This window comes from Sipha flava, unplaced genomic scaffold (genome assembly GCF_003268045.1).
Source record: "Sipha flava isolate LNK unplaced genomic scaffold, YSA_version1 292_pilon_pilon, whole genome shotgun sequence".
In the NCBI taxonomy this organism is placed as follows: domain Eukaryota; kingdom Metazoa; phylum Arthropoda; class Insecta; order Hemiptera; family Aphididae; genus Sipha; species Sipha flava.
Window position 1 is genome coordinate 270650 of NW_020272962.1, and position 12955 is coordinate 283604.

Here is a 12955-nt window from a genome sequence, read left to right on the forward strand (position 1 = left end):
TTTTAAACAATAGGTGGAAGTAATATTAGAAGAATGTGGTCATAAAATAGAGAAAAAATGCCATGAAAAAGAACCTAATTGCACTTTTAAGTGTTATGACCGGTTGGATTGTGGCCATGCTTGTGTACTCAATTGTCATAAAAATAATGACCCTGAACATGAGACAGTAATTTTTTTAATGAATAATTTTTTATTTAAAATTTCTAAATATAATCATAATTTTTCTGTATTTTAGTACAAATGTTTAAAGCCATGTGAAAGTGTCAATATAAATTGTTCTTTAAATCACAAATGTAAAAAATTATGCTATGAAGACTGTGCAAATTGTATTGTAAAAGTTAAAAAAGTTTTATCTTGTGGGCACGAGAAGAATAATATTCCTTGTGGGCTAAGTGAAAATAAGATAAAATGTTATCTTGCATGTGAACGTAAATTAAAATGTAATCATAAATGTTATGCTAAATGTTTTGAACCTTGTAAACCTTGTGATGTTTTAGTAAGTTATATTTTTTAAAGAATCAATTGGAATTTAATAGAAATTTTTTAGGTGAAAAAAATTATACCAGACTGTGGACATTTAACTCAAATTAAATGTAAAATTTTGCCCACACGTAAAAATTGTGATAAAAGTTGTGAACGCACTTTAATTTGTGGGCACCAATGTAAATCTATGTGTGCAAAAGAATGTGATGAAATGAAATGTAAGGAATTAGTATTACAAAAAAAAAGTAAACTTGCTTGTGGTCATGACAAAGTTTGGGTTTTATGCTGTGACAAAGATAAAGGTAATTTTTATACTAAAAACAATTAATTTTGTTAATTGTTCTTCATTTTTGGATATAAACCAAAATCTATCAAATTATTAAAATAATATTATATTTTTGAAATGAAACATCATCAAAATTAAATTAAATTCATTTTTAAATAATTTATTTGAATTTATGTTTGCATTCAATTTTGTCATTGAGTATATCTAACTTTGTTTTACTTTTTCTTTTGTAATAAATTATTACACTTATTAGATTTTATTATTAATAAAATAATGTTTTCCCTTATTGCTTAACAATCAACTAAAATTCAGTTAGTTGGGATGATGACTGCCACAACAATAACGCCAATAGTCTTTAAAATAAGACCTACAGTTAATTTAAAATAAATTTAAATTTTTTAATTTAAATGTACAGGTTATAAATTGTTTGTGTAGTTGTTTTATTTATTTTAAATTAAAATTATAATTGTTAATACATATTTATGTTTTAGAATTTAGTATGGACAGTACATATCTACTAGATAAATGCCGTGAACCATGTTTCCAAGTGTTAAACTGTAATGATATGTGTAAGGGTACATGTGGGGAATGTAAACAAGGTCGTTTACATGTACCTTGTGGTGAAATATGTAACAAAATAAATCCATGTAATCATACGTATGTAAATATATTTTTGCTAAAAATATTTGCATAGTACAATTATTTATTTTACAGTTGTAAATCTCCATGTAAGCAACGGTGTCCACCTTGTAATCAAAAATGCTCGTATTCCTGTGTGCATTCAAGATGTACTAATATTTGTGGTGTTCAGTGTAAACCTTGCAAGGTTTTTAATTTAACATTTAACAATTTGCTATATAAGTTTTCTGTAAATATTATATTTTCATTTGTTAGGAAACTTGTACTTGGAAGTGTCCACACTTTAAATGTACTAAAAATTGTGGTGAAATTTGTAATCGAAAACCATGTTATAAGCCTTGCAACCTTAAGTTGCCGTGTGGACATGAATGTATTGGTTTTTGTGGTGAACCGTGTCCTCCTCTTTGTCGAATTTGTCAAATAGAAGAAGTTACTGCATTATTATTTGGAAATGAAGATGATCCAAATTCAAGGTAATTGACAAAAAATTTAAATTGTATTCATTAGAATGTTTTTACAAATATCATCGGTTATCAGGATATTTATCATTTTTTAACTAACATATTTAAATAACTCCTCGGGAATTAACTAAAAAAGGGTAAAACTGTCAGGTGAGATACAAGGATGGTTGAATGGTATTGATGTAATGGTATTTTAAACCCATTTATCATTGCTTTTAAAAAAACGATTTTGAATAAAATAGTTTTGGTAGATTATTTTATAATTATATAGTAAAAATATTATAAGTTGATATTTTAATATTTTAACTTTTGTAAAAAAAAAACATTTTAGGAAAATCGACATTTTCCACTCCCTATAAACAGCACACTTTTTTTTTTATTAAGATATTTTGAAATTATGAAATGTCTAACTATATAGTTAATTATATTTAACAGAAATTAATTAAAAATTAGGTTTTGTCAACATAGATGAATAATCTAGTTCTTTTTTTTTGGCTACAGAGAAATCTCTTTTATCTAATTTTTAATCCATATACCTGTTACGTGCCAACCGTTCGATCCGTTATTTCAGTGTCAACGTCTCAGTCAACGCTTGGTTGTAAGTGTAGTAAAGAATAATCAAGACTTTTTTAAAATAATTTAATTTATTTAAACTCATAAAATTATTCTAACTACAATTTCGTAACTATTCTAAGTCCAAACAATTTGGATTTGTAGAAATCATTCTAAGTCCTAACAATTATGACTTATAAAAATAGTGTGAAATATTTCTATGTTCGGACCATGACAAACACTGACGTGAAGGTGCTCAGTGTAGCATAGCCAAAACTTGTCTGATTTGCCCTTGTTTTCGGGTCCCTTTTATATCTGATATCTGCATGTGTGTGTGTGTGTAAATGAAAACGATAATAAAATAAGATAATTTCCCATGGATTATGAGTGTGTGTGCGTTATCTCCGGACCGTGACATAATTATTGACGCAGATGCCCAGGATGTGGTCACTACTATTTCGATTAACTATTTTATTTCAATTTCCCATAAAAACGTTTATGTGAACCCTTTCACTTGTCTACGCTTGTGATTTCGATATTCTAATTCCTTATTGTAATTTCCAGTGTAATAACCACGTGCAGGGCTTGGTAAATATCGGGGCCGTGTGCAAAATGTTTTCGCGGGGCCTATTTTTTAGTGGTTGTTAGCCAGTATTTGTTTCTTTGGATTAGGGCCATCAGAAATAGTTCAGTTTTAAGCCTACTAATAAATTTTAATCATATATGGACCCATATGACCATATTGTTCAAGATAAGATATAAGTGTGATAATTGCCTCTGCAATTAAAATGTTATTTAGTGATAGGTATATGAATAAAATATAATTCTGTAGCTCATAATTTATTATTTACATTACAAATGTTAATTTAATTTTTACATTGAACCGAAACAAGTACGTTACAGTTAAAGTTAGTAACTAAATATTTTATTAATACAAAATAAATGATTCATATATAATATGGAAAATTATATATTTAATTCTTAATACTTTAATCCTCTTGCTCTTTTTGCGGCAAACTCTAAAATTACATCATTATAATCCATGCTTTTGGCAATGTCATGTTCAATTGATAATATCGATAATGAAGTGAATCTTTCTTGGCTGATTGTCGATCTTAGGTAGTTTTTTATCATTTTTAATTTAGAAAACGACCTTTCTGCTGTAGCAGTGGTTACTGGTGAAGTCAATATTATTTGAAGTACTATTATAGAATTGGGATAAATTTCTGAAAGGTTATTATCAAATATAAATTGCAAAGCTTCAAGTATAGAGTAATTTTGTGGTAATATATTACGAAACATCATTAACTCTTCATATAAATCAATTCCATCAATATCACCTTCCAATTTTATATGTAAATCCTTACAGTTTTTAAGCAATTCTTCTTGCTTCATATCTTTTAATTTATTTAATGTGTATACAAATCCGAATATATTTTCATATTCTTCATATGTGGTAAATCTTTTTTGGAATGAAATAATAGCTGTATCGACTATTTTTAAAAAATAGTTAACATGAAAATTGTCTTGTGCATTAATTATTGGGTCATCGGATCCTTCGTAACTAAATTGTCTTTTTTTTCTACGTATTCGTTTTTCTTCAAATTTAGGATCTAGATCCAGATCATTTGCAAGTTCTTTTGCGGTAATAATAGATGAAATAAATCCTGTTTTTCTAAAGTCTTTAAAATATTTTAACAGTTCATTTAAATGAGAAGTTGCCATACTTATACACATTTTAGAATCTTGTAAAATTTTGCTAACTATGTTTACATGGTTTAACAAGTCATACCAAATGATTAAACTAACCAAAAATTCAAATGACATAAATTCATCTTCAATTCCTATAATTTCAGATTTAATCTTGGGATCTAGTGTTTTACGGCGTAGTTCTTTCCAAGCGACATTCCCATCTTGTATAGGATAACGGTTTTGGTATTAGTTTTTTTTACATATTTTTTTAATAAATCCCAGCGAGCAGTTGAACCAGCAAAAATGTTATATACCTTTTGTAGAGTTCCAAAAAATGAAATTGCAAAAACTGACGATTTAGCGATGTCTCCGAGTACTAAGTTTAAATTATGACTGCCACACGGTGTAAAAAATGCTTTAGGATTTTGTCTCAGTATATGAGCTTGTACTCCGTTGTATATTCCTTTCATATTTGCACCATTGTCGTACCCTTAGCCCCTACAGTCTAAGATACTTATTCCTTCGAAATTTAACAACTGTTTTATTTTATCAGATAAACCTTGTCCTGTAGTATCATCAACAATTTCAAAACAAATAAATCGTTCTTCTATTTCGATAATCGCAGCTTCTGTGTTAACAAAACGTATAACTACCGATAACTGCTCTTGGTGGCTAACGTCAGGAGTACAATCGAGTAAGATTGAATAGTATTTTGCTTTTTTTATTTTACTTATAATTTTAAATTTAACTTTTTCAGCCATTTTTGTTATTAATTCATCTTGGATGGTATGTGATAAGTACGTATGTTTTCTTTTAGTCCCTTCGACTGCGGGAGCAGTCCTTGAAATATGGTCCTTAAGTATGGGATCAAACTTAGCAATTAATTCTATAAGCCTTAAAAAATTACCGTTATGTGGCTCATATAATTTATCATTTATACCTCTAAAAGTCATGTTACCCTCAGCTAAGTATAATATCGTTTCTAAGATACGTTGAAAAATATTCTTCTAACGAACAGTTTCATTCTCGACAAATGATTCGTATTTATCATCTATAGTATTATTGAGTTTGTAATTTTTTTCTGTTTCGAGCCAAGTATTCATAGCCAACCGATGATTAGATGACCTTTCGTGTGCTGATAACCGTTCACTTAAATGAGTCCAATCGTTGAAACCTTTGGTACTTAAGGATGACGAATCAATGCTAGTTTTATATAACTTACATGCAAAGCAGAATGTTTTATTCGATGTTTTTGAGTAAACTAACCATCTTCTTTTTCAACACCATTTGCTAATTTTCTGTTATAATATTTATCAGAAAATCTTCTGTTCCCTTTCTCTTCGTCCTTAGGAAAATCAAAATTGCGAATTTGTACAGGTCCTCTTTTAACTAAATGTGTGCGAAGCTTATCTGTTATCTTTTCTGGCCAAGTTCCTGGATCCTCTATATTAAGTGTATTTGAGTTCTCACTTTCACTATCGTCATTGATCACAGTATTTTTTTTCTAAAACTATACTTTCAATCGTGTCGTTGAAGGTTGGCTTTTCGTGCTCTACATCAATGGACTCATTTTGAATTTCTGTCATTCTTCCATCCTCAACATTTTCAAAATTTCTTAAATTTCTTTCTAATACTTCTTGGCAACAACTTTTATTCTCAGAACTTTCACTAATTAGTATTCCAGTGTTTTCTATTTTTAAAAATTTTTTCATTGCATTTCGTTGATTCTCTAAATACTCATCTTTTTTAAGTTTCCTTTTTGCTTTTTCACTGCCACTTAAATATTTTCTAAATCGATCGCAATCTCTGCTAGCCATTTTATATAATCTATGTCGAAATAAAAAATAATTATGTTAAATTACCAATTAATTACCAGGTTGTGTCTCAATCTAAACGTTTTAACTATTAATGTATTTCTTTATATTTAAAAAAAATTATTTTGCTGTAAGTAGGTACTTATAAAATATAAATTATGAAATCCAACAAAATAATTAAATTATTATTATTATTTAATTAAAACTGACAGTGTATTGGGTTTGGATAATATATGTTTTTCTTTTATAAATGTAGTACATAATAATTGCCCGCATAGCACTAATGTTTAATATCTACTATATGCTGTGAATAAGAAATAATTTAAAATATTATTCTTTATTTCTCATAAGTCGTTTCCTATATTTTGACATTTTGTAAGTATTCCATTAACTATTAGCATTGTTTAAATATACAGTAACTATAATATTATAGTATATTTAATCAATAATAGGTCTCTACTTGTATTTAAACACGTTATTTTAAAATCCAGATATAGTGCAGAACACCTCGACAGCCTATAATATTTAAAATATTCGATACCTATATAATAGCCTTGCCTATTTGTATTTATTTTTTCAATACCTGAATAAATTATTATAGAATATTACAAAGATACCAACTAACAACTTTAGGCTGGGGTTATACATGGCGATATTTACCTCGAAATTCACCGAGCGAATTAAATACATAGGCACGACTTTTCTTTTATAAACATTTAAAATTCATATTTTGACATTTCTCATAATTTTCAAAATTTACAAATTCATAAAATTTTCAGTTTTTATAGCTAAGGATTGAAAATTTAAATCAATAAGTTCTAAAGGTATTTGTCGTCTACATCTTACGAGAGCGTAACATAGCAAATTTAAGCTCAGCAGATGACGTTTAGCTCCGTTAGTTTAAAAATTAAAGTAAATCGACCTATTATAAAACTTATTGATGGTAAGAACATTATCTGTGTTCGTATATTGGTTTTTTACAATACTTAAATTTTTTAGCAAGTTATGCTTATACCTAATATTGCGTTAATTAAAATGCTCATAACAGTCATAATTCACTTTGAATAATCGTAAAAAACCAACATACGAACACAGATCATGTTCATACCATTAAGTTTCATAATTGGTCGATTCACTCTAAATTTTTTTTTTAGATTATAAAATCTCGGCAAAAATATTGAGCGAATCCGTCATCCGAATATTGCCGTATATAGCCCCAACCTTACTTAACTTATTTTTAATTTAAATATAATAAATCAAATATATTATTAATTATAATTATTTACCGTGAAAGTCTCCTTCGTTTGACGTCTAAATTCGATGGGCGTCATCAACAAAATGATAAACATAGTAGGTAGTTGGTACTTTAAAATAAAATATACCTATTATTATTATTATGAATTTTCGATGAATATACTGTAATATCGTTATCAATACCGAGCCCGGTTCCAATAACATTATTGGAATAACCCGCTGTCTCGCTGTGGTTGTCGCCGTTGTAGCCATTGCTTCTCAACATTGTGCTATCAGTTATCACGCTGCCGTTACGTGTCATACGAGTACGAATAATTAATAAATTAGTCAATCCGCCCTATAGCTATTAGAGTTACCTACCTATCCGAGGATGGATAAAAATGTATGGCCAATCCCATCCGTTTTTAATCCGTATTAAATAAATATCCGGTAATTTATTTATGCAACAGACCGCGATCCGCGGGGCCTTTCAATGCGCGGGGCCCTGTGCCACTGCACAGCTCGAACCGCCTTCAAGCCGGCAAAACAATAATCTAACTTATCCACAGTTGTGGTTTTTGATGTTCATGGGAACCTCATTGTGATGTATTTTATTATGTGACTACGCAGGACGCGACATACCTATATAAAAATTTAAAATTGTATGAATGTTTTACTACAAAAATGTAGGGAATTTTTAAACTTTTTTTATTGTTATATCAAAGTCAACGATTTTTTTATTTTGTTTTGAGGTACGATGAAATAAAAATAGAATTCAATTTTGATCGTTTTTTTGTAAAATTTTCAGTTTTTTGTATTTACTAAGAACATTTAATGGAAATTTGTAAAATGACTGTCCGAAGATAAACTAGATCAAATTTCTGATGATTAGAGCAATCTTTCTGGTCAAAACCGATTACATAGATACAAAAAAAAAAGACATATTGTTAAAACCAATACATTCCTCCATTAACTTAGAATCTAAAAGTCTTAAACTAAAAATTAAAAAATAATTAATTTAAATAATTATAATTTAGAAATGGTTTTTGTTTAAAAATTAAAATACGTCTCTTCACAATTTTTAGAATGTATATAAATGCGATTATAATAGTAATTTAATTTAATATTATTTATTTTACATACCTGAGAATTATATTACTTACATATATCGCTATGTGTGAATTATCATCGAATAAAGTATTAACTATTATAATTGTATACATTGTTTAGTCTTATCTATTTGATATTGTTGTAGATTTATTTACTTGGAAGATTGTAAACATTCAATTGAATCTGAAGGTTTGGAACAATGGATGAATCAAAATAATAATGAAATAACTCTAAAACAATGTCCATTGTGTAAAACACCAATTTTGAAAACCCAACGTTTTATGAACCAGGTGAAAATTATTCTAAATGACATTACGAAAATAAAAGAAAAACTATATGGACAAATAAGTGTTATAAAAAGCCACAAGAAGACAGTCTTAGAGTCATTAAAATTCTTGAATAAAAATTTTGACTCTATATTTATTGGTGATGTAATTAAATGTAATCATATTAAAAATTTATGGAACATATTTTGTAGTCCTTTAATAAAATCATTTACTAATAAACATAAGAAACTTAATCTACATGCCAGGGATATTGAATCATTAGAATTTGTCATTTATGTATTTAATTGCACATCTAAGTACAAAAAAAGAATTAAAACCATCAAGGATAAGCAAATGAAACAAACTATTATTGATCACTTTGTTTGGTTACTCTCTGTTGCATTTGCATATGCTCGTAATTTGTCAAATCAACAAAAATCGGATATCAACAAAGAATTGTTACGGGGTGAAAGAATTATTACTCTTTTTGAAATAAAATCAACTGAAATATATAGGATGATTTTTACAATTCAAGATGCTAATGCAATACAAGCAAGACATTTAGTAGACAATATGGAAGCTTTGTTAATGTCATGTACAGCTTATAATCAAGAAAAAGACTTGGAAATACAAAATAATATTGAACTAATTCAGCAGAAAATGGATGGTATTTCTATTATTATAAACAAAGAGAGAAGGATGATTCATAAAGCTATGGCAGTCAATTTTGTAGGAGGTGTGAGTGCTCAAGGTCATTGGCATAAATGTCCTAATGGCCATATATATTGTATAACAGAATGTGGAGGGCCAATGGAAGAATCAGTTTGTCCAGAATGTAAATTGAAAATTGGTGGAATAGATCACCGCCATGTTGCCGGTGTATCAGTTGCATCAGAAATGGTGTTTCAATCATAGTTTTATAAAATGACTGTACATATATGAAATCAAATAATCTTAAAATTTTAAACATTTTCTTTTTTAGTTTTAGTATTTTATTTGAATTATTCTTACATTTAATTGTTACTATTATAAAATTGTGTTTAATATTCTTTGGAGCATTATTAACTAGTATATAATATTTTAGAAAAAAAAATCATATCTGAATTTATTTTATATTAAAAATTATTTTATATATTCTATAGGTTTACTTAAATAATTTTGAGTAAAAAAAAAAAAAAATTGTATTAACAGTAATCAGAGAGAAATAAAGAAATCAGTTTTCAGATATATATATATGATTTCATTGTTTTTATTTTTAAGAGAAAATAATATACACAATCAAGTAAATTATAAATTTTTTCACATAAGTTTTAAACTGAATTTTTTCTTATTCCTTTCATAACGTAATTTGGCCCATATACCATAACACATTTTGATAAGTCGCTCATCCACATTTAATTGAGACTTGAAGTACATGTATTGATTTTGAACAATGAATTTAGCTTGTTTGAACATACCACGTTGCATGAGACTGATAGCAGCGTATAGCTTACATCTGGCAGCAATCAATGGATCGCCGATTTTCATTGCAATTCTCAATTGTTGTATTGAAATGTTCCCAGCAACAATTGCCTACAGTAATTAAAAAAAATTTAAAAATTCCTGGTTCCAAAATATCTTAACTCTCTTAAACTAAAATATTTAATGAATAGAATTATTATTATATTTAACCTGTCATTACTCGCATACATAATCTGAACACCACTGCTCACGTGTAAAGCAATCATTCACCAGGTATATTTTATCATAAAAATAATGATTCAGGAAAAAATAAATGTATAATATTATATGCTTAATAAACACAGAATAGAAAAATTATGTATTTAATTAATATAATAAAAATGATTATAATGATCTATGTGACATATTATGTCATGTATAAAATGCAGTTTGTTAAGCAGTAAACTATTATTGTTATAAACAATTATACATATTATATATTATATTTGTTTGGCTTATTGGGAATATTGATGCAAATTACATAGTCTTATAATAATTGTCTTTCAACGTTTCGTCAATCCATTGATGAGTTGCATTGCAATATTCCTCAACACTATAATTTAATTTACATCAATCAAAAAATTTACCGCATGAGCCATTTATTGACATATCTTCATCTAACCACATAGAAATGAAATGACACATGTTTTAAATAAATTTAAACAGTAAAACAATAAAAAAATAAAATAAAATATTTAGATTAATGTGTGCTATAACTTCAACGCTTTTACTCGTGCGTAGAGAGATTCGCTAATAGGATACAACTATTTATTTTTGGAAGGCAATATTATTCCCTATCGGAATAATGAAGTTGTTGTTTTTTGATAATTCTATTTTTTTATTAGTTCCTTGATGGGTACAATGAATTTGAGGGAAATATAACTACGAGCAAGTCAGTGATTCTCATCTTAAAAAATATGTGAAAGAAATTCTTACATGCAAGCAATGACGGGTTAAAATGTAATTAGTTTGAAAGCGTCATAGGTCCCAGGGATAAGTATACAACGATAAACAAAATTAATGGGGTAGAACATTGGGTTATGAAATTATGATGAAAATAGTGTTTAGTAATTTACATAGCGTTCTGTTTGATCACCCAACGATGAGAAAGCTCCACCAAGAGTCGACAACCAAGCCATTATATTTTCCATTTCTCTGTATTGTAGATCAGTTTTCTCGTACAGTTCGCACCTGCAAACATCAATTCCAAACAATTATTACAGATTGACAGGCGGGTAAACAACGTTCTCGTGTTCGAGCTATTAAATGTGTTCTACCGGTGTACCATGTGTAGGGCAATCTATATCTGTTGGACGGTACCAGACTGATGTCATTGACGTTGATCACCATGTCGCTGTCCACCACGTGCGTGACGACTGCGTTCATTCTACGTAACGCCGACCGTTTGAACACGTCGCTGTACTCCAACGCTTTGATGACGCGCTCCAGACAATTGGCGTCCACCACCGTCGGTGTGGAGCCGCGGACATTGTCCAACCGGAGCGGATGCAGTTCGGACGGCAACCGGTCGACGGACGTGTACAGCGCATAGTTCCGGTTGTGTTTCACAACCAACAGGCAGTCCCACAGTTCACCGTCGACGAACACCCGGAAGCAGCACGCTCGCATTAGTAACAGAAACGGTGGGTCGCGGACGTTGGACAACGGTCATTGCGTTCACGCTGCAACGGTGATTGCAAGGCCGGACAGTAATATTCGACATCGAATGTTATTATTTATTTGGGAAACGACATTTTTTTTTTTCGAAGTCCCCGTGATAACTGCGTCGTGTGATATGAGCCGTTACAAATTGATAACTGTTATCTCGGCGGTGCAGTCGCAGAACGGTTAAAATCAGTATAGATGATAAAACAATGGATTGTACAACAAGGAGACGTCGCCGGAACGGAGAACGAGAAAAACCGATTTCGTTTTTCGTTCTCACTCTTCAAGGGGAATTATCAGTAATGATAACAGTCGTAAACACGCGCGAAATATGAATATATGCTGTATGGTTTTATTTTATATTTTTATAATTCCTCATGAACTGCCTTGAATAAATTGTTTTACATATTTATTATTTCTTTTTTATTGCCGTGCTATAATGCTTCGATTATTTATTATTATTTGTCGTGTGTCGTCTAAAAGTAATATTGGTAAGTATTATTATGATTACTAATTAGCAGGACTCGAGACTTATAGCATTTGCTTATTTTTATAGTATGACATAAAATATATAAAATATAGCAGAGTGTTATGGAAGTGTATGTCACGTTATAACACGTTCAATTATGAAATTTGTGCTTGTCCGAGAGTCGAGAGTCGTGTATCAGTTCAGTTTGTGAGGGTATTGAATTTGATAAGTTTGTCGAACTGAGTCACTGATTCAACTTCCATAGTTCATTTTAAAGAATCTACTCTTAGAGTTAACTACCTCAGAACTACATATCCCTAGCGATTACTGATTTTAACATGTGATTTGATAAACGTAATAATATTTTAAACATACTTTTTAAAGTGTAGCAATCACAGTATGGTATGATATAGCAGTAGGTAACTTTGATTTTTTACATATGATTTCAAAGTAACAATCACAGTCTACTATCCTAGAATGAAAATGGCGATTGCTACTTTTTATATAACTGCCATTTTTTGTATTTAGCGAAACCAGGTCATTAGATCGGGTCCGTGGGTTGTGGATAGTGGTAATTTAACTCTAGTGGCGAGGTAGAGAGACGTAATGTAATGATTACGTTACAACAACGAACAGCGAATTAAAAATACATGATTAATAAATTAATAATAAAATTGAAAAATAAATAATCTTTATAAAAAACCAACTATTTCATTGCGTATTTCTTTTATCATATCATAAGCGATTAAAACTTCTTTTATTTCCCATGATTTAAATAACATCAC

The 12955-nt window shown here is 29.2% G+C and overlaps 3 protein-coding genes across 7 annotated transcripts in view; 1 reads left to right on the top strand and 2 right to left on the bottom strand.

The window, feature by feature from the left end:
- LOC112685787 (NFX1-type zinc finger-containing protein 1-like) overlaps positions 1-9510 on the top strand; it is a 30835-nt gene extending 21325 nt beyond the window's left edge. For all 3 annotated transcript variants that reach the window (XM_025557775.1, XM_025557776.1, XM_025557777.1), the window contains exons 9-15: positions 14-166; positions 236-496; positions 548-785; positions 1261-1426; positions 1484-1595; positions 1664-1881; positions 8416-9510. In XM_025557775.1, the coding sequence (XP_025413560.1) occupies positions 14-166; positions 236-496; positions 548-785; positions 1261-1426; positions 1484-1595; positions 1664-1881; positions 8416-9451 (2184 nt within the window). In that variant the 3' untranslated portion in view covers positions 9452-9510. The remainder of the gene's footprint in view (positions 1-13; positions 167-235; positions 497-547; positions 786-1260; positions 1427-1483; positions 1596-1663; positions 1882-8415) is intronic.
- LOC112685789 lies at positions 5292-7792 on the bottom strand. Of its 3 annotated transcripts, none has more exons than XM_025557779.1 (3): positions 7542-7792; positions 7214-7465; positions 5292-5940 (listed from the first exon to the last, which is right to left on the bottom strand). In XM_025557779.1, the coding sequence occupies exon 3, from the start codon at positions 5928-5930 to the stop codon at positions 5595-5597; it is 336 nt and encodes a 111-aa protein (XP_025413564.1). In that variant the 5' UTR covers positions 5931-5940; positions 7214-7465; positions 7542-7792; the 3' UTR covers positions 5292-5594. The 3 variants fall into 3 exon arrangements, with proteins under 3 accessions (XP_025413564.1, XP_025413565.1, XP_025413563.1); XM_025557780.1 differs by having other exon boundaries at positions 7214-7291; positions 7365-7792; XM_025557778.1 differs by having other exon boundaries at positions 7214-7792.
- A 299-nt stretch (positions 9511-9809) lies between the features above and the next one.
- On the bottom strand, positions 9810-11842 carry LOC112685785 (uncharacterized protein F58A4.6). The gene is made up of 3 exons (XM_025557769.1): positions 11322-11842; positions 11113-11227; positions 9810-10108 (listed from the first exon to the last, which is right to left on the bottom strand). The coding sequence occupies exons 1-3, from the start codon at positions 11663-11665 to the stop codon at positions 9836-9838; spliced, it is 732 nt and encodes a 243-aa protein (XP_025413554.1). The 5' UTR covers positions 11666-11842; the 3' UTR covers positions 9810-9835.
- Between the last annotated feature and the right edge of the window lie 1113 nt (positions 11843-12955).